At 35.9% G+C, this 23,113-nt stretch overlaps 2 protein-coding genes across 2 annotated transcripts; both read right to left on the reverse strand.

Moving 5' to 3' along the window:
- Positions 1-1,058: 1,058 nt before the first annotated feature.
- On the reverse strand, positions 1,059-4,512 carry LOC113557522 (mitochondrial ornithine transporter 1-like). The gene has a single exon (XM_026963091.2). The coding sequence runs from the start codon at positions 3,874-3,876 to the stop codon at positions 2,605-2,607; it is 1,272 nt and encodes a 423-aa protein (XP_026818892.1). The 5' UTR covers positions 3,877-4,512; the 3' UTR covers positions 1,059-2,604.
- Positions 4,513-11,033: 6,521 nt separating this feature from the next.
- On the reverse strand, positions 11,034-22,857 carry LOC113557094 (probable serine/threonine-protein kinase yakA). Its single transcript, XM_026962403.1, has 3 exons — positions 22,569-22,857; positions 19,598-21,354; positions 11,034-13,567 (listed from the first exon to the last, which is right to left on the reverse strand). The coding sequence occupies exons 2-3, from the start codon at positions 21,293-21,295 to the stop codon at positions 12,605-12,607; spliced, it is 2,661 nt and encodes an 886-aa protein (XP_026818204.1). The 5' UTR covers positions 21,296-21,354; positions 22,569-22,857; the 3' UTR covers positions 11,034-12,604.
- Positions 22,858-23,113: the final 256 nt, after the last annotated feature.

The following is a 23,113-nucleotide window of genomic DNA, read 5'->3' on the forward strand; positions in this document are numbered from 1 at the left end:
AAATAATGACTTATTTTTATAATAAATTACAAATTTTAGAAGTATTATCCCATATATATATAGTTTTGATATAGATACCTATTTAAATAAATATTTTTTAAATTATCTAATAAGTAATAGGTAATCTGTCACCTATCAAGCATTTACCACAGGACCGCTAAAAATAATATATTTTTAATATTTATTGGTATAGGTACCTATGTCCTATAATAGTACTTATCAAATATTAAATAGGTGAGTATATAACTACCATTAAACAATAAATTAAACAATTATAATTATAAATAAATATAATATGTACATATTTATAAATTATCAATTTTATTTAGCCATTTATACTAACAACAATACAGTATAAAACCAATTAAGTCACTACATTTTTAAACTAAATATAAATCATTACTTAGGTAATCATTTAAATATAATTATATAGTTGTATATTTATGGTCATAGATCATAATGATGTAACAATATGATTATAAGTACATATAATAATAAGTATACATACTCATGTAGTTATATAGCAAATTCTCTCTACATTCATATATTTAAGTCCCAGTCTTTATCTCTCATATTATATTTTTAATTTTTTATCTGGTTATTATAATATTGGTGAATAACGAGAAAATTATTGCTCACAAATATAATTAATTTTACGTTTCCTATATGCACTATATTAGCATATTATTGTTAATAAAAAATAACTAAAAGTTAATACACACTTTCATTTTTACATTATTGTTGTATGTAATATCATTGATTATTAATACAAGTACCTATCTGACTATCTATAATCAACAATAGTATGTAGGTATTCATATTTCATGTAGGTAAATTATTCAATTCATGATTCATTTAAGTATTACTTCTTATATATTACATTCTTATTAGTATTACTTCTTTATTACATAGAAGAAATATTTTATAAAAAAAGTTGTTAACCAAATCGTATTTTACGTATACATAATACATATAAATAAATATACTCGTAGCTTTTGTATGTTTGTCAAATAACTTCATAAAAAACTATCTATTTACACCTTAACTGTAATAAAATTAAATATTGTTAAAACATTATCATATTTCGTTATGTTGATAATCAATATGAAAAACCAATTTAAAATTAAACTTTGAAGTTGCTACACACTATTTAACAAGTGATGAATGTAATCAAACTGCTGTCCTTTCCTGAATCCAAAACTGGATATGTAGAAAAGATGAAGCATTTATACCAAAGTAGGATGACTAATGAGTGTGGCTGACCATGCCAATAGTACAGCTACGTAAGGTTGGTTGAAAGCAAAAATAACATCATATAGGCAGTCTACAAACTCTATTATATCAATATATAAATATACATTACAATGACTAAGTAATAACAATATTCATATAAATAAATAAGGATGTTTATAAAATGTCAGGGCTAGGTGTTGGTTGAGACAAAAATATTCAACATAAAAAAAACATAGTGCATGAGTGATGGTAATGACAATGCTACCATATGGATACAAATAAAATTAATATAACAGGTAATTAACAACTATAACTTATGAACTAAAAAAAAAATAAAAAAAAATATATACAAAATAGTAATAGTAACAATTAACTAAAATGACAATCAACAATAACAATAACTGAGCAATACATGGAAGACTTACATTATAATATGGAAGACATATTTATGATTTATATATTATATTAGTATGATATATTACCTACATTATACTACACTGAATACAATGCAATTGTAACGATTTTAAGGGGATTTGTATAGGCAATTATGATAAAAATAATTAAGATTCCTTGCAATTGAATTGATGCTTATTGGCTGTTAAAAATGCATTTATTACATAACAATCTGTAAATATATTTTTTCACGACATATTGTTATAATATTATCAGTTACAACCCTTGGATCAAAGTTATTTTTTTAAAAATAAAATATTTGTGTTATGTTATAAGATATTTATTTATTTTAAATTGAAAATAAAAAAAATCATCCCTTTTTGAGTAATGTAGTTCATAGTAAAAAATTGTTAGAAAACAAAGTAAATAGTTTGCACATTTTAAGCAAACATAAATAAATAATGTTATGTACCAATTAAAAACCCAAGACTACTATATAACTTACAAGGACAAGTAAACTAACTATGATTATAATAATCAAAATGATTGATTTTATTTAATTATTGGTAACTACTATTGACTATTGTTGGCATCTTTAAACGTACACATAGAGATGATTGAGACATCAAATAGAATTTTAATGAGTATAATTTACTAATAGTGCAGAGGTACCCTAAGGTATACAACTGATAAATAAATAACAAATCAGTGGAAGTACTTTATAGTCGAGTGATACTAGTGATGTAAATGTGAATTAAATCAATTACTATATTTAAGTGGGTATGTGTTGAATATTTTTATGTTGTTAAAATTAAAAACCCACTTCAAACATAATACCAAATCTGTGTCGTCTCCTCCTATGGATGGTATACCTATGTCGACAAACAGCATATTTGAAAATGTAAAATGTCGATCTAACGACACATAGGTATCATATCATAACATTATCGACCAAGTAGGAATACACAAAAATAAAACTCATAGCCCATAACCCGTCAGCAGTGTCTTGGTACGCTCGACAGTCCAAAACATAATGGCCGACGCAGGAACAGTACGCAGCAACGTGGGTGCCAGGCCGCGATACAAGGCCAGCGGACCCTCGTTCTGCACCGACAGTGCCATGGCCCTCAAGAAACCGCCACTCGGACTTTCGGCTGTACTACCTCCGCCGCCTGATGCCTGAATTCGAGACTTGATCGCGTCTACCGGATACACTACCAGCCAGAGACAAGTGCCAGCAGCTGCTCCCGCCGTCATCGTTACCCAAGCAGGATCCTCTCGGTGTTCCACCGACGGCGCCTTGGCGGTCATCAACGAGCCTAACGGACCGTAATGCCAATTGGTCAAGTAAGTGCGGCACGCCTCGTACGCCAGGAAGAATACATAGTAGCCAGGCATCTCGCGTGCCACCGTCGAGCCCAGTCCCCGATACATGCCGCGTAGACCACCCTCAGTGGTCCACACCCGAGCCACGACTTGCAGCGTGCCGGCCGCGGCACTGTGCGGACGTCCGACCGACGTACCGGAAGCGGAGGCGCCGTTGGCCCGGTCCAGGTCGGCGGCCTGTAGACGGACCTTTATCAGCTCGGTGGGGCACAGCGCGAACGCCGAGCACAACGACGCCAAGCTGCCGGCCGTGGCCATGCCGGCGGGGCCCAGTTTTTTCTCCACGTCCACAACAGCACCAGTGCCGGCACCGGACCCGCCGAACAGATCCAACGCGAACGACACCAACCGCTGGCACGGGCCGTACGCCGCGAACAGCACTCCGTTCTCGGCCACGTTGGCCAGCAACGCGGGCACCGTGCCGGCGTACATGAGCCGAGCCATGCGTCCGGCCGCGACCGCCTTGCTGGCCGGCTGACCGGTGGCCGCGGCGGCCGTCAACGGGCACGCCTCGACCACGGCTCCGGCGGCCGCCGCGTTGTTTGTCAGCGGCCGATGATGTGGGACCGGAGTCACCAGGGCCTGGCGCCACATGTCGCGCACGCAACCCCACATGGACACGCCGCCGCCGCCGCCGCCAGACGTCACGGCCCGGGTGGCCGAGGACAGTTGCATGCGTACCTTGACCGTGTCCAGTGGCTGGCCCACGTACACGAGAGCCACGGCGCCGGCGCACCCGCTGACCAAGCCGACCAGCGGCGACGTCGTCACCATCGCGTCCTCCTGCTTGTGCGGCGTCAGGAACTCGTCAACGACAGCTGTGGCTACCGCAGCCGTACCGTCGGCGACGCCGCCCGCTGTCATATTCGATCGCGTTTTTTTCCGGGTGAACAGGTCGCAGACGACGCCGGACAAACGATTTCGGTGGTGATCACGGCGAACGAACGATTGACGTGCGCACAAACGGACCAGGAGCGATGGCCTCCCGCCGTTCGTTCGAATAACAGCGACAATGATTAATTTTAATTATTATCGCCAAACGCGCACGAGATAAATACGCGCAGAACAATATTGTGATAACCGATAACGTAATCGCCGCTCACCCGGTGACCGGGTGAACGAGTCGTGTGGTAGCGTGTTCGCGGTTAAGCGTACGGCAGTCAATTGTTCGAGTGAGCGGTGAACATTTCACAACGGTGAGCATATTGTTTGCACGTGATCGAACTGTGAACGACGGTACGGGCGCCTAAACGCGAGCGTGCCGCCGGTGAATGATATCGATAGTGAAACTATCGCACAAACGACGAATCCGGTCACAGACTCGAGCTTGTCGATTACGCTAGTGGCCTACGACTTTTGTGACAAACACAGTTTTGAACGTTTGAGGCGCGTCACACGTGCCCAAGCCAATACCTCTGCCCGGCGCGCCCATATTGACGGTACTCTGAAATCCAAACGTCGTCGGTACAAATGGTAATCTAACTTATCACGCCGACGGCGGTCTGATAACGTCGGCAGTGGCTGCGGCGGTTACGCTTGAAACCGTGGTCACTTGCGGTCGGACAAGCTTATCAGCTGCAGCCGAATGCGGCGGTGTTGATAGCAGCTGATGATTACGCTTACTGTGATGACAGATCGTAAATATTAAATACTTAATATTTCGCAGGTGATGACATTTTTATTATTGACATTAAACGTAAAGAAATGCAACATGCCGATCTTCAACATTACATGCAATAATCTGTAAGCCAACTCGAGTCTCAACTGATATTGTTGTCAACCGCCTCGCCATTAAACTTTTTTCTCTCTTTTGTACAATGTACGTGCCGGAGTCCATCACTACAGTTCACAACACCAATACGCCATCGTCCACAACGTTTGAGATAACAACATAACTGTCTCACTAATAAAGTATTATTTCCAACGGCAAACTGCTTATTGCGAGTATTCTAACTTAACTAATATAAACGGACAAACCGTTCGCCATTGCCCATTACCCTTGTAATATCGTTACTACAATGGTGGTGACTCGGTCTGTACTGTTAGTATAGTAGACTGCCGGTTTCGTTCGTGATCACATTATTAAGTTATTTTATTATAGCTGAACAGTAACAGCTGAATGCGGTAAAAAAAGATTTTGGGTATCAAAGAATTTGTCATGTTTGTTTTTTTTATTTGTTTTGTAGTTCAAAAGTCTTAAAAACTCCTTTTATTGTCGTCGTTGTAATTATTGCTGCCATAGTGTCATATGTCATCACTAGTGCTGCTGCTGCTTACAAGCATAAGCATACACCTAAAGGTTCTTAGTAGTTCTTTCAAATTATATCAATATTATATTATAGATTAATATAATAATTGTAAAATGCTTTAGGTATTTGTTATAAGGTTTTTATTGTTGCATTTATACTTTTTAATATTATTTATGATAGTTGTAATTTATTTATTTTTGTAATAACTTTTTATACATTTTTTATTACTATATTATGTATCTTTACAAATTAATGTAGGTATTCGTAAGCATGTGTATTGGGTAGTGATCAGTGGTTGAAAACAATATTTCACTCACAAATATTTGTTGAAATAGAACAAGTATAAATTTGAATGCTTATTAATTATTTATGACTATAGTGTCTATGCATGTTTATATACCTAATAATTTCATTTATTTTTATAGTATAATCTGAATTTACCGGTATGGTTTAAAGACAATTTTTTTAAAATTTATCCAAAACGTGTTGTTATACTATGCATAATTGATGAATTTGTAAACTAGTTATACAATGATTATTCAATGTCGATGTATGAATGACAAATGTATCACAAATATTTATATAATGACAATTTCAATTTTATATAAAATATAAATTAATCATAGAATTCTCAAATGTTCATAATATACATCATACATGCATAAATACCTCTCATACATTATTCAGTAAATGTAAAATATTTTGTTTATCTAAATTAATTATTTTTTTGTTTCTATAATTGTTATTTTTAACAGTAGATACTTTTAAAACCTAGCGAAAGTTACATCATTGTAGCTAGTTAATTTATAATAGAGACTAATCCTTACTAAACACTGAATTTTTGTTTTTAGTTATACATTTGTAATTTAATAACATAGTTGACTAATCAAAAGTGATAATTTTATGCACATGAAATTAATAATGACAATTGTATTAGATGCTCCATGTGTTTTTTGTTATTTAATATAACTCTATATAATATAATAGTTTTTAAGTTTAATTAAATTCTCTTTTTTACATAAACCATTTATATTTTGTTATTTACCTATTCAACATTTTCTTTTCACAGTTAAGAAAAATATTTTATATTTTTTAAATGTCAACAATTAACAATATCAATAAATTTGTTTATTACCTTTATTTTTACTTAATTTTTTAACAACATTTTAAATCAATGACAATCTAACATGTTTTCTCTTTTTTCTAAACTAAAAACACATAACTAATTTAGAATATTTTTAATATCCATATGTTTTTAAATAATAATGAATTTAAAAAATGTCTACAGTAGTTTATACAATTTAAGATTGGCTAACAATATCATATTTATATGTTTTGACTGCAATTTCAATATTTCAATCAAAGTACATTGATAGGTATTAGGTACACATTTTACCATTATATTTAGCTCCTAATGTAAGAAATAGCGTAAACATTATTTTAGAATTAGCCAGATGATGGATAACATCCGAAATGAGTAGTTAATATTTTAATTTTTTTTATAGTACTCATAGCTGTAGCACCTAATTAGTGGTAGTTTTACTATTTAAAAATAAACATTATTGTTTAATCATAATTATTTTAATGTAGAGATAATTTAATTTGGTTAAGTGTAATACTACAACTACAGCTTTTAATTCTGATAAAGTAGTAAAAATTACAGATATCAAATTTCTATTACCCACAGTTCACAAATAGTGCATTCATATGTAATTTTTAACAAAGTTTGTGAGGTAATATATACTTGAAATTTTAATCAAACATAAATGTCATATGGTGCTTAACTACTGGAATAGGGCATTTCTTTCAAACATTGGGTTGATATTTAAATAGATACTTATCTATTTAATATATTTTACATCTGCTTAAAAATTTATTATGCTGAACCCATTTAAATACAGTTATACTTTTTTGTATATTTAAAGAAATCTAAAAGTTGTTCAATACTGTTTTTGATTTTAATTTAGTATAACAAAGTTATAATCAAAAATCCTTTTGTCATAAAATTAGTTTGAAAATATACATTTGCATGTTATCAATGGATATGGTTAATTATTAAATGTATTAAACTAGTATTTTTGTAAGATGAACAATGTTATTTCTCTGTTTGTTGTTGAATTAAATTCTAATATATTTTATAAAACACATAAGTAGGTATTTTAAGAAAATTATCAAACTCATTGTTTTTAACTGAACTCTACTCTGAAATATTTTTGTATAGTAATGATCTATGATTTTTTTTTATTTCTTTGAAATTAGTTTATAAATAAAATTTTCCATTTTTATCCAAATAAACCAAGTTAAATTTAATTAAATATATGTGCTTAGGTTCTAATGGTTTTGAATTTAATTATTTATATGTACAAGTTTATTGGGTATCAAATACATAGGCACATTTGTATTTTTAATTTGAGTACTTAATTCAAGAATACCTAAAAATATCTTATAACTAGGTGGCAGGGGATCACTTCTAAATTTTAATATTTTTTTTAACAGAGCCTAATGAATGATTAATTCGACCTTATATACTTATATAACAAGTAACAACTTATTAAGCGAATTGCCCATCTACTGTGGTTCAATATTGATATACATAGTGATGCATATTGATATATAGTGTCCTGTGAGGATTTACGGTATCTTTTGAAATAATAATGGAGATATCATTATTATGTTTGTATTTTAAATACTCACAGAGATAAGAACTACAAGTTTTTCATATTATAATTTAATTTAATGTTTTAGTAAAAAAGTTAAAAAAATATTTAATTTAATTATTTAAAAAAAAAATCGAAGATCAATTTTGTAGTTTAATTTTATGAAAATGTTGTAACATTAGCATCATGATTTTCAATATTTTTTCAGTTTTAAAAATATTTTTGTACGTATATTGTTATAGGGGAATTAGTCCGCAGACAACATGTTTGATAACACTGGCAAGTATAAGTTCTATTGTAATTACAAGTCACGTACGCACACGCTTTAAATATTGCCTATATTAAACTCCTTAAATATACATTATTCCGTCATAATTCACAATTTTTCTCAAAACTAAAAATATTAAAAATCATGAAATTAATGAAAATAAAATATTGAAGTGTCAAAATTATCAGAAAAATAAATTATACAAAATGGGTAACTTCAGTTTTTTTTTAAAATAATTAAATTAAAATATGAAAAACTAGTAGTAGTAGTATTATACTTAGTATTGATAATCAATGATAGTACTTGTCCCTGTGAATCTTTAAAAAAAGAAATAAAATTATGATTTTTTTTTATTATTTCAGGATATGTCGCAATGGGCAAATCCTCACTAGACATCCTGTATTAATAATATCTACTGCTCCAAATATACATATTGGGTAATAATAATCATGAAAATATTTTATTCGATAATTCTTTTATAATACTGGATAAAATATATTCTAATATGTATACTTTTTTATTGGAAAACTATATTTAGATTTTAAGTGATACCATGAATGTACCATGTTTAATGAATGTACCATGTTTATACGATGATGTGTCTTTTAAATATTTATTATTATTATTATTATTTAGTATGGAGTTGGTGTAGTACCCGTAGGCGCAATTTGAGTTTTAAATTTAGGGGACTATTATAATTTGCATGTATGTACTGTGTGTATGCTCCCAGAGATATATAAAGATGGAAGGCGATATACACATACAAACCATTTTGGAGGGGCTACAATTTTGGTTGTACTTATAGAATTCAATTCCTACAATATTCAACTAAATAATTGGGAAATAATAATAACAAAAATAATTTCGTTGTTTTTTTTGTAATTAAAAAAGAAATAATCATAGTGACTTGAAATTTACGTCAATGGCGTAGAGTGTGTGTTACATTTCTAAAATTAAACAATTTTTTTTGTTAATATTACATTACATAGTATTTTACGATATGATATGTTTAATATTATGGATTATTATCATAATTCACGGAGATTGATCAATCCGAAACACTACAACCACGCCACGCGATAATGTATAATAATTATATTACACTAAGAGTAGATAATATGAGTATATGACTATACTTTTGTAGTCTCCACCGTGGAATAGTAATTTATTTCTTGAATAAAATCTAACTACAACAATATTACATAACACAAAATATCTAGTAATTAATATAGTAATTAGTAATATCGTATAACGATATTTTATAGTACCTACCTACCTATACCGTGTTTAATAATGTGTTTATAATGTGTACGGTATTTTCGTTAGCGTTTGCATACATATAGAGACAATAATTTATATCTTTTGTTATAGAATATAGATGATGATATCGATAACAAAACATAAAACGCTCTTAGATCGTCGTGATCGTATACTCTTCACCAGTATGCGTGATCAGTAGGTATTACATTATCAATTTATACGTAATTAGTAATTACGTTGCGTATTTTATATTTTTAATAAGATTTAAAATATGAATGACTATGTTTAAAATTGAATATTTGAAAACTGAATGGGGACAGAGCCTCCCATAAATTCATTGTCTTATAATTTTTAACTCATATATGAAGTTGAAATTTACGGTACTGTATTGTAATACGCGTGTAAACAGATACTTAACTTTTTAAGCTTTTTATATTGTTCACAATATTTTAATAAGTTCTGATGTAACTTAATTTATTTTTCTAGGAAAACTGTAGCGTATAGTTCTCGTCTTAATATCGAGTTACTTTTACTAAAAACTTTAATTTGCTTTTGCTAGAGTCTATAGTTTGATCTTTAATCAACTACAATCCTTTGTAGTGAAGCCGATACTCGTGGAATCAATGTACTTGCCTATTCTATTTTATATTGATGAAAAAAATATCTTATAGAATCGATAAATGCCTACAATTCCATCCATTAAAGCTGTGTAATGAAGAGCAATTAAAGAAGTATAAAATATTATTATGTTATTAAAAAAATAAACTCAAATATTACAATATTTATAAAAAAAATGTAATGTTTGAAACATTTATAAAAAATAATACAAAAACAAAGTAATAATATAATATACATTATATATACAGATATATAGTGATTACAATCAATCATAAAACAAATTTTAAAATTATTGTTAAACCCTTCTTATGTATTAAATATATTTAAAATTTGAAAATAATATAAAAAAGAATGAACTCCACTTGCTTAATTATACTACCCATACACAAATTCTTATTAATTAAATTAAAGTTATAAAATAACGGTATACCTGCATTATACTTATAGGTATACACAATAATAACCCGTAACCGCGTTGTTGACTATTATTGTTCATGTTATATTTTTTTGTAAGCACATTTATTATGATATATATGCATAAGAACCATAAGTCATAACATTAATATAACTTGAACTAATATGTTAATAAAAGGTAACGTTAACGTGTATAATAATAATTATAAGACGTAGCTCGTCTTACAGGTCAATATTACATACAATATATATATTATATAAAACGTCAACGTGTATTTATTATTATCATTTATCAGTATTATAATATCCAATGTTTATAAAATACAATAAACCGTTGTGTATATACATCGTAGTGTCTTATAAAAACTATTTACAATATAATTAAAATATGCAGAGCAATAAAAGTTAACATTTATTAATGAGCGCATGTATACACATGAATCAATATTAAATACAATTTAACAATCATAAAACAAGATTAAAATTATTAAATTTTTAAAACTTAAATTAATTAGATCAATAATTATTACAGACATTTTAAGTTATAATGAGCATTATAAATAAAAATAAAACAATTAAAATGAAATAAATTGTAAAATATTTAATATCATATTATTGTATAGTGCGCTGTATACGATATTTATTGTAACTATAATAAAATATACATTTTTATTTGCAGTATTAGTGCACATAGTTGAAGTCAGTGCTTGAATAATTTGAGACCACATTTCAGACATATAAGGAGAGAATTATTTTTTTTTTTATGTTTTGGCTTATTTTTTCTATTTTTTAAATTACATAATAGTCTAGATCAAACAAGTCAAAAGTTAATGACACATATTATAAGGAACTTATCTTTTAACTTAATCCTTAGTTTCATTCGAGTCCATATAGACACTGTTTTTTTTTCAATTCAAGCATTGAATTCAATATGGTTTTAGTTTTATATTTTTGATTACTTTATTCGTAGTTTAATGTAATAATAATATTATAATGTACCTGCACCGATTGGCGTATCACGTCTGCGGATTAATACAGTCCACACAGAAACCATAATCGCCCCCTTCTTCCCACAAATTTTAAATCTAATTAATTACAATATATATGTTACACCTTATAATAGAATATTGAATTAATATAATAATCATAATGTAAAATAAAAAATATATATATATTTTATAATTACAATTAAAAAAAAACATGTTCACAGAACGTACGTAATAGACAATATATCATTGATATATGGGACCGATAACAACCACCCAAGTCCAACCGGGGCCGCAGAGGACCCCAGCGGTCGGGTAGTTTTAAAATAGTAAAAAAAAAAAAAATCGCGCCAAAAGCGCTACAATGCTCTCCCAACTCTCCTCCTGCTCGTGCTCGACTACAAGTAACTAGGTATATTATACTAATATACCGTCGAAAATCGTTCGTGAAATTTAGTTTATATTGTTATATATACAAACCGAAATCGTCAACGGACTGCATTTTCGAAAACTGCCCTCTATTCCCCCCTCCCCAAAAACGAAAGCCCGTCATCCTAAAAAAAGGTCGTGACGGTGGCGCACGCGAAAATTACCTTCCGCGTCCATCGCTCGCGCCTAAGCGGCTTCGCGTCCGCCGCCCGCCCGTCCGACGGCGACGACTGTATACGAGACGGCGCGGCGTATCGCGCTTATACACGTGTGTATAATAAAATATATTATGAGCGCCTCACCTCTACCGAATTATTATTACAAAATAGCTCGGCCGAAGTGCAAGCACTGCTTTAACTTAACCTAACAAGTTTTTACTTATCATTTATTATTACCACCACCGTGCTTAAGTTTGTAATTCACTACCATGTGCGATAGTGTACGTAATTAATATTTAATATATTACAATCGGGACTGCGTTACAATATTAAGAGTGACCGCATTATATTATTATGGGGGTGAGCTTCAAGTCCAGTTCAACGAAATCATAAAAACACGATTCGATTCTGGGCGATCTCTCCTATGAAAAACTTGCGTATAAACACATTTTCAAAAACGTCACAAATTATATCGCAGACCCGATGATAATAATAATATATATATATATATATATATGTACATGTGAGTCATAGTTCTATGCTATTGTACGTGTCAAGCGTTGTACGGATGACAAAACTGGTAGACGAGCCGTTGCGAGCGTTCCGTCTTGCGCATGATGCCCTTTTTGTAGTACTGTCGCAGGCTCCGGGACAGTTTGTCGTAGTTCATGGCGGGACGGTTCTTGCGGCGGCCCCAGAGACGGGCCACGGCCTGGCTGTCTTCGATCTTGAACACGCCCAGCTTCCGGTCCAACCACCGGATCATCTGCTGCGGCGGCTGCTGCGGCTTGTTCGCGGCGGCGGAGGTGGCGTTCGAGAGCGTCGTGGACGTCGCCGACGGGGACGGTGGCGTCGCACCGTGAACCGCGTCGCCGTCAGCCGCGGCCGTTTGCAGCTCCGCGGCCGCCGATGACGCGGTCAACAGTTCTTTGAGGAACTGCCACAAGTGGATGTGTTGCGACGACGACGTGGTGGACCCGGCGGGAGGGCCGACGGCCGCCGCGGTCTTGTTTTCCGGCTCGGCCACGGCTGCCGTGGTCGAACAGTACGTCGCGGCGGCGTTGACGAGCAGCTGTCTCGGTTGAAAGTTCATTATCGCGTCGGGCACGTCCGACTCGTTGTCGTCGTCGACGTCGTCTTCGTCGCCGGCCGTCGTGGTGGCCGCGTCGCCGCAGCACTCGTCGTCGTCCGCTTCGATCTTGAAGCGCATGTTATTGCTACCGTCACTGCCGCCGTCCACGTCGCCGCCGGCCACGCTGTTGAACGTAGTGCTACAAGTGCTGCTACTGCTACTGTTGCTGCTGATGCTGCTGCTGCTGCTGATGTAGCTGCTGCCGACGTTATCAGCCGCACCGGCGCAGTTGCTATCGCTGGCCGGCGATGGAACCGTGGACGCAGCGGCCGCCGCCTCCATCATGACCGTCATCAGCAGCCTGTCGTAATAGTCGTCGGATGCCGTCGCTTCAGTCGTTTTCCAGGTCGTCAGTTGTTGTACCATATTATCACCGTCGTCGCTCTGAAAGGTTGTGAAAAATAAATGACGTTTAATAAACGGTTCGACGCAACACTAATCATACGACGATGATCGTCATAATATGCTGTTTAGCTTTAATTGCGTGTGTATATACGCGTGATGACGTGTGTGGGTATGCGGTGCTGACACCGTGAAATATGTGACTTACGAAATCGAATGGTGTACACGGAAATAGGTACGAGTACGCGTGGAGGGGTGAGTAGGTGTGTGTATTTTGGATCTGGCGATAAATAAAGCTTACATATATTATACTATGTATACTTAGGCAGATCAAAACAGGTTTGAGACCTATTCGTAAAACCGGTTGGTCCGAAAAAAAATTGAAACTGTTTTAAACTCGGAACTTGGAAAAAACGAAACTGTTTTTTAGATTCGTAACTCAAAAAAAATCGAAACCGTTTTTGGACTTGTAATAAACTAAACCCGTTTTCCATTCTCCGTCATATATTTTTATAGGTCTACTTATGTTTTTTTTTTTTTTTTATAATAGGCACAAAAACGAAAATACTTATTTAACGACTTTTTTTTTAAATCTGTTCAATAACATATTTTTTATGAACAAAGAACATAATATAGAGGCATTCATCTGGAATAGGTATATTTTATGAATCATTTAATGCTAGTTCACTATTACCTATGATGTATAAAATGGCATTGGCAAATTCAAAACAACATATTTTATTGCGAAACAATTAATTATTTGTACAGATATTATACCAAAATAATTTTACGACAAACATCATATGTATTAACATTTTATAAGAAAATCAAGAATCACGCATTTATTTATTTTCCACATAACAAATACTCCAACAGTGTGAAAAAAAATGTCAAATTGCAATATAATTATGAAATCCATTGTATAATTTATTATAATTTATTGATATTATTCATTACCATGGTCAGCATATTATTACAGACTTACTACTGCGTCGTATTTTTTTTTAAATATAGTAAATACGCCTTCACTCAATTACACGATGTTATCGGCGTCGTATTGCTATTATTTATTTGTAGCCGTGGGTACTACAATACATAGACAATAATAATTAAGGCAAATAGAGATATGGTAAAATATTGTATAATAATGTAAGTATCAACAACTTTTATGCGTTTAAAGCGAGACTCTTAAGTTTGCGCTTTGATTGATTATGCGATTCGTAAAAAGTATGATAGTGTTAATTATTTTTATTATTATAAATTGGTAGGAAAGTTTGAATCTTATTCATACCATATTGCTTTAAATATCTTACACGATCAACTTTCGAATAATGTAATCATTACAAATTTATTAGGTAAAACGTATACATTTTTGTTTACTAGCCCATTATAAAATGTGATCTTTCTCTTTTGTTTTAGTTGAACATATATATGGTAAATATTTGAGTATGAAACATGTTGTATTAAAAAAAATAATCGCTACTAAAAACATAGGAATAGCTACTACTAGTACTACTAGGTATAGCTACAGATCTACAGTGTACTATGAATTATAACTGAAAAATTCAATTTTGAACAAATTTTCAATTTTTCGATAATGATTAAAAGTAGGTAATATTACATTGATGAAATATTCCTTTAATTATGTATTGTATTCATATTTTAAAATAAATATTGATATAAATACGATTTGTTTTTAAATATAAGTTCAATAATGTAATCATATCATCTACGTTATAAGTTGTTATAAGTTATAAAAAAAATAGTGTCACTTGATCTGTTAGAATAGAGGCATTATTGTTGCATATTAAAATGATATGCACGGTGTGTCGATGTATCATGGAAATATGTTAATTTTATTTTAAAATGACATGAAAATGTGTCACTTGTGTCAGGTCACTGCGATATATCCACCCCGTTTATCCCGTTTATTTTTTATATCTATATTTATCAATTAATCACTTGCGAAAAATAGACAAATGCCTATGTGAATCTTTTCACACGTCCGCATGCGTACACAATAGAAGGTTCGGGAGTGCTAAAATATCTGCAGATATACTGTATGTGGGTTGGTGCTTATGAATTTATATACGTTTCTGTTTATCAAGACTATATTATAGCGTATGATACCGACTTACACAACCGTGTTGTGATATTTTCTCATTTTCGTACACGTGTACTCTTCCGCGGACCTTATTTTATAGTTATTATTACTCACGCATATTACATATAGGTACATGACCGCGGACGGGTCCCACGTGTGTCGAAACGAAAAACAAAATCAACAAAACGTTGACGCACATAATAATAATCATCATATATACGACGCAGTAGGTACTTATATATATATATATATATATAGAGTGGCTAGTTCGGACACAGTGGAAGAGCGGCGGGGTGTGCGTGTTTTTTTTACTTTCTACCGGACATTGTCGTCGTCACGCGCGCTCCTTTCGAAATGATCAAATTCCAAGTGCGTCGGCGGGCGCGGTCTTCGTGTATACGAGAGTATATATACATAATATTGTATGTAAATATAGAATACAGATATAAATAATACTATAGCTATATGTATACGTTATGTGCGTCCCGGCACAAGGTTATCCGACGCGTATATAGCATAAGACGGCCGCCGCGGTGATTACGCAACGAACGCGCGCGTGGCAAACACCTGCATATGCGTGATGCTGGAATGGACGAGGGGAAAGATCGTCGACCACAATCCCATATATTTTTTTAACATTATTCCCGTATCGGTACACTATATCGCGAGAGTATATTATGGTGTTTGGCCCGCTCGAAAGGACTTAAAATAAAAATATAAAGGTTGTCATTTGTATAAATATGCGGTAATATATACTCGTCGGATAAATCGAAATATTATGTATATTATTATATTATAGACTCACGCTTGCGAAAAAGAGTTGACCGATTTTTAATATTGTCACCTGAAGCGATATTATCGAACAAATCTTCATAATACACTCGTTTAATTATATATTACATACCATTACCATACGAAACGAATGAGTACACTTGATATGCAATTTATTTAACTTATTCAAATAAAATGGATAAAATTTCGATAAGAATGTATTCTTGATCGCGAATCTATTATGTTATAATATATGTATACACACGAGCTATAAATTATAACCATTAACCACTGCAGTTCGTTAAATGTTGATTTTTAAAACATTTAAAGAAAAATGTAAATATTATTGTAATTTATAGTATTAAGAATTTATGCATAGATTTGTAATAGTTTTTGAATAAATTTACAAACGTTAGTACTAGGTATTGCAATTTTTGTGCAATCACAAAGTTACCACTTATTAGTTATTATTGAAATATGCAAACGCACTCTATAAAGTAGAACATATACGATCTCAATTATAATTAGCTGTAGAAACGTATGCGTGCTGTGCAGCAGTATATATTATTAGGGCCCAACTATTGTATCCAAATTTTATTTCTTAAAGTTGATTGACCGAAATTATCAATAAATATTTAATTATTTGTATCAGATTAATTTATTAACAAAAATGATTGTAATTTATAACTATTACCATTACTATTTAAATTGATGATTTAGGTATTATTAGGTTACATAATGTTATATAATATCAGAAATATATGAAATGGGTCAATTTCATCTATGTTACTGCATGAGACACCAAAAACCGTGATGAAATGTTTTCAGTATAGGATAGTATGTTAATTTGAATGTTATTATTTTTTTTCTATCAAAAAGTCTTAAATGTTACCTAACAAATTACAGCAAAAACGAATACAAATATTTGCGTCATCGTTATGGTAAATGGTAACATAGTTCTATTGGCGATCATGTGTCATAGATCGTTCCTAAAAAATACATAATTAAATATAAAATTCTATCTGTGTAGTAACCTACTTTGACTGGGTTATCGCTTCAGTTGAAATGTATAATTCAAACACAATATTATAATAATTCATTTTAGGACTTTCCACTTCTTAATTCTGAATATATTTTCAATTTAAACACCAAAAAGATTTAAACAATGTTTAAAAGTCGACGTAAATATCACATCGTTAAGATTATGTATTCGTCTTTATGTGTTTATGACGAAAATATGTCGTATTTTGTCGTAATTTATAAACAAAATTATTATAATATTGTGTCCATAGTCCATATAAGTAGGTATTTGATTTTATGATTTTTTTTTAAATATATTTATACTTGTAAACATTTTTATATCCCACACTTCTACTTATTCTATTATTTTTATTATAATAATAATAATGTAGTCTGTAACCTTCAATGAAAACCATTTTTATATTCGATTTTTGTAAGCCAAAAATAAATTGACGCCGTGATTCGCTGTATACGAACTTCCGCAACGATAAAAAATATAATAAATTAACACTCTTCGATTCTCAAGAAATCTATTGAATATTGTAATGAGTTTTATTGAAAACGATCAGTTTTCGAGAAAATTTAGGGCAAACAAATAAACAACGATCATTTGTACGGATGTTGTTCGCAACTTCATTGCTTTAACTATATTATAGTAGTCACCTTACTGGTTTTATATTACCATAATATCAATAATATCGTAAATGAATATGATATAACATATATTATACATAATTATATTGTTATTATACATTTATACACAACAAACATCACAATGTCGTCGCGCACCGTCGTATGACCGCCGTTCCAAAGTCTGCTCGTGCAGTACGTATCGTATATAATACGGCGGGATACTACGACGCACTTATACAGGCGAAGTGATTGGAAATAAGGGTTGTGCGGTTTTTTTTTCCGCGTCGATTCCGCTCGTTACCCGACGGAGTGATGCGTATGAACTCGGACCTCCCTCCCCGGGGACGAATCGCGCTGTGAGACGGCCTGGGGCCAACGAAGTTTAGCGCGCAAGTAAATTCGCCGACTAGGCGAATACAATAATATTATAATATATTTACTGTTTTATATTATTATCGCGGTAATAATATAGCACTCGACCGCCGCAACACAAGTCTGATTGTGTACAATACTATAATATTTAAAACATATAATAATGGCAACAACAACCGCAACAGCGTCGCACACAATATATAATATATACGTATAATATAGCAATGGAATAGCCGCCAGCGGTAAGCGTGGAGGGGCGAGGAGAGGGCCATATTATGTTATTCTACATGGATGGCGATGCGTAATAAAATAGAAATCATATTAAAGCCGCTCCGGGCGTACGGAATAGTTTTTGTAATTTTTTTTTTTTATAGCGACGGGCGCGCGCGAAAACCTGTTCTGCGCCGCGGCGATGGAATGTGGGCCGCGCCCGGGCGTTTCCTCGGCTCGCAATCGCCGCACCTAATTGTCTTGTTGCGCTCCGAGACTATATACGATAATATTATAATATTATTATAATTACGTCATATTTCGTAGGTTCGAGCAATTTTTTTTTCGTTTCGTTTTTATACAGTGACTTGTCTGATAAACGAAAACTGCGTGCACGCGTTACGCCCCTTACTTAGCTCAGATCAAGCATATATATAATAAACCGACTTACAATATAATATACGTATACGTATACATGAAAATCAAATAAGAGACCATTACGGAGTGTAACGACCCTCGTTGCTCATTTTTGCGTCAAACGAAAACTGCGCAGCTCCTTAACGCGCGGACACGTAGTGCACGAAGGATATGGGGATGGGGTACTGCGAAAATTTCACATAACTATATTATTATGCTCCATTTAACGAAATGAAAATCAGAAACAAATTAATTTTATTTTATTTAACGAATTCAAATTATTGCCAGTCGAGATTTCGTAATGTATGGAAGTCTCACAGATTTTTTGTACGACTGGAATATTCAAGTCGCTCGAGTGTAGTCAGTTTATAACCCGTTTTTACCAGAACCGATTTGAGTTTGTATATAATATATATATATATATATATATAATCAGAAAGCAAACACGAATTCAACGTGGTGGAAATCACGTCTCGTCATATTCGAATATTTATTTCATATGTATAATATTATGTGTAATTATGTTGTACATATTATATATTTACCGTGGTCGTGATCGTCGTCGGGTCGCCACACGACGACGGCGGCGGCGTGACGGACGGCACTGGAGCCGAAGTCTGTGGGCTGTATGCTACTTCGGCCGAAGTAACGGAGTAGTAGCCCTGGTCGAAGCTGCCCATGCCGTAGTTGTTGCAATAATCGCTGACGCTGCAGCAGTCGTCCACGATGTTGATGATGTCCACTTCGCGGTCGCCGTTTTGCTGCTGCTGCTGTTGTTGTTGTTGTTGTTGTTGTTGTTGTTGTTGTTGTCGCCGACGGTAGAGGTCTTGGTCTTGGTCGATGTCACCGGAAAAGAAATCGGCAGTACCGGGGCCCGTTGTCGCGGCGGCGGCGGCGGCCACCATGCGGTCTAGCCACGACGGCGACGTCGCGGCCGAATAATAAGGGCCGCCGTACAACAGTAGTTCGTCGTCGTCCGCGTCGTATTGGCCGCGGGACGCCTGTCCGCCGTCCAGTTGCAGAGACGGCGGCGCGTCCAACCGGCGACGGCTGCCCAGCGGCGGTCCGCCTTCGTCGTCGGAACCGAACGTCTCGGCGCGCGGTCTACGGCGCGCGGGCCGCACCGTCGGCGCCGTCGGGACCACGTCGTCGTCCACGTTGCCGCCGCGTAACATTTCGATTAGCAGTCGGTGTTTGTTGTTGTTGTTGTTGTTGTTGTTGTTGCTTTTGTTGTGGCTGTCCGGCGAGACGTCCGCGCGTTTCACCGTAGTCGTCGATATGGCCGAAGCCGCTTCCGCGGGCACTTCGGTGGTGGACTCGACTATGGCTGCCGGCGGCGAGTCGACCGGGCGCGTGGGCGACGACGGTATGACGGCCGGCGGCGGTACTGTGGCCGTCAAAAGCGATCTCAACAGGGTGGTTTTGCCGACGCGGTCCTTGGCGGCGGCGGCGGCGGCGGCGGCTGCCGTTGAGTTGGTGTCGGTCGTCGTCGCCACGTCGACGGGCGGCGTGGCGGCGATTTTGGACAGACAGACGTCGGCAGCGGCGGTCGTGGTGGACACTACGGCCGGGGCCACCGCCGGAGGCTGCTGCTGTTGTAAAATCGATTTCGCGTCCTCTTCGGCGGTGTTGCCGCTGAAAAAACATATGTCGTCGTATATGGACAGCAGTTGCTGCAGGTCGAGTTGCTGTTGCAGCGATGACGTGGACGTCGCGGGCGACGGATAATAACAGTCGCCGCCGCCGTCCATGGACGCGTTGGTGTGCACGGTAACCGTCGCGGAAATTGCGGCCGCCGGCACGCGACAGTCGGCCGACGAGGCGTCGCTGAAGTATCCGTCTCCGGCGCCGTTTATGAGCAGCGACAAGTCGAAACCGTCGAACTCGTCCCCGTCAATAGTTGCTTGGTGCTGTTGCTGTTGAGAGGACGAAGACGATATTTGCTGGTGTTGGTGTCCGGCTACAGCCGCGCCGCCGTCGTCGGCGTGTTGTTGGGTCGCCGCCGCCGCCGTCGTGGACCACCACCAGAAATCCGTCGGCACATCTGCAGCGGCGGCGGTTTGCTGTTGATGTTGCTGCTGCTGCTGCTGCTGCTGCTGCTGCTGCTGTTGTTGTTGTTGTTGTTGTTGTTGTTGTTGTTGTATATTGGCCATCATCATGGTCGTCGTCGTCGGGTTGCCGGCGTTCGTCGTGGTCGCCACTGTAGCTGTATAACAATCGGCGCCGCCGCCGCTGTGAATCATAGCGGGGGCGCGATGTTCTGCGTAATTGTCAAACGCGGACAAAAACGACACCGCGAAAACTGTAGAGGAAAAAAAAACCAATTCTGAACGTTAATAAGACGTCATCCGAACATAATAACATGCATATATTATATAATATAATTATATTGCGCACGAGGAGGGCTCGCGAAAAGCCAATTTATAATATATGTATAATATAACGTGATGGGTGATAACATATAATATAATGCGTACGACGCACTCGCATAACGTGTACGAGTCGTCGTGGTCGCAGTCGTAGTCGTTCGTTCGTATATACTCGTACGTTTGTCGATTGATGACGAGGACCGAAGGCGCGCCGCCGTCAAATTTCTTTTTATTAGTTCTCATAATATAATGTCGTCGTGCAGATACATAGCTGCTGCGCGTGCGTGTGTAATGTGGGAAATGCGGCGGCGGCGGCGGTTTAGTGACATAGATTTCGCCGCCGCCACGAGCTGCTCTCTCTTTTCCGCAGAAGCGACCACAGCGCTATACTTATAACTTACAAAACTATTATTATTATTATACGGCGGCGGCGACGATTGTTGAGCAGAGAGAGTGTGCAGACGCCGCCGCAACATATTTTATTTGCGCGTGCGTGCGGAAGCTGTGTGTATACAGCGTGTCTATAATATAGTATAATAAAGCGCACACACGGGCTGGCGACGTGTGTGTATATATTATGTATATATATATATATATACTATACGAAGTGCACATAGCCCTCGCATATAGGTAAATTTACAGGTGGATAACCGCGGCACGTACGTCGGTTAGGTATGTATAATATAGGGTTTATATAAGGAAGTAGTGGCAGCGGCGGTGGTTGTGGTGGAAAAGAGAGAGAGCCACCGAGGAGATGACGTGTCCATCGAAACTGTATTTAATCGGCGGTGGGCATAAAGTAAAACCACGCGATTTTAACGCTGCACAATTTATTATAAATAAATATTATACGTGACCCATTATGACCTATGCTCAACCTCGCGGGAATGACAAGCGCGCGTTCAAGTCTCTCGCGAACGTTTAATATAACATTATTAAATATTATACATTTATACGTCATACATAAACATTATGATGTATACTAAATGATATATATTATATATATGTAGGGTGCTGTTAATGAAAAAGTTTTCGCAAATATTTGCGAAATCCTTGCGTAGAGTTTTCGCGTTTATTATACATAAGCGTATTTATATTAATATAGAACAATAAATTAAGAATCATAAAATATATTGTGTATACGTACGTTAAAGATCGTCGTGCGATCCCAATATCGTTTGTAGCCGTCGTCGTTGGCGGAGCGCCTCCACTGCGAAAATGTCCAAAGTCGCAAAATGGAGTACCGTCACGTTAAACCTCGCGGAGATCCAATATTTCACTGATATTCAATCACACCTGACACTGTAATGGTTCTGACATATAATTTTTGAGACGAAGCAGGAAATGAGGCTGAAGCACATGCGTAGAGTCAGTCGTTTCCGTGCGTACGTGTGAAACTGCTATTGCTCTACTGAGCATTGCGAGTTTGTGCTATGGCGACGGTGCCGATATCATAGGCAGATATACATGTACATAGTGACTAGTAGACGATTGGTTACCAGTGTGAGGTGGTGGTGATGGCTGTGGCGAGGGGGAACATTCTTAACCGAAGGCGGCGGTGCTGGTTGAGAAAACTACTCTTCCCCCGACCCGCGCCGTACCATCCCAAACTATTCTCAGTCGCCGCCAACGACGTCGCTTTCTATTCGCGCGGTTTCGCGACGGAAGGCAGCAAGCAGCAACAAGTGCTAT

Source organism: Rhopalosiphum maidis, chromosome 3 (assembly GCF_003676215.2).
Source record: "Rhopalosiphum maidis isolate BTI-1 chromosome 3, ASM367621v3, whole genome shotgun sequence".
Classification (NCBI taxonomy): Eukaryota; Metazoa; Arthropoda; class Insecta; order Hemiptera; family Aphididae; genus Rhopalosiphum; species Rhopalosiphum maidis.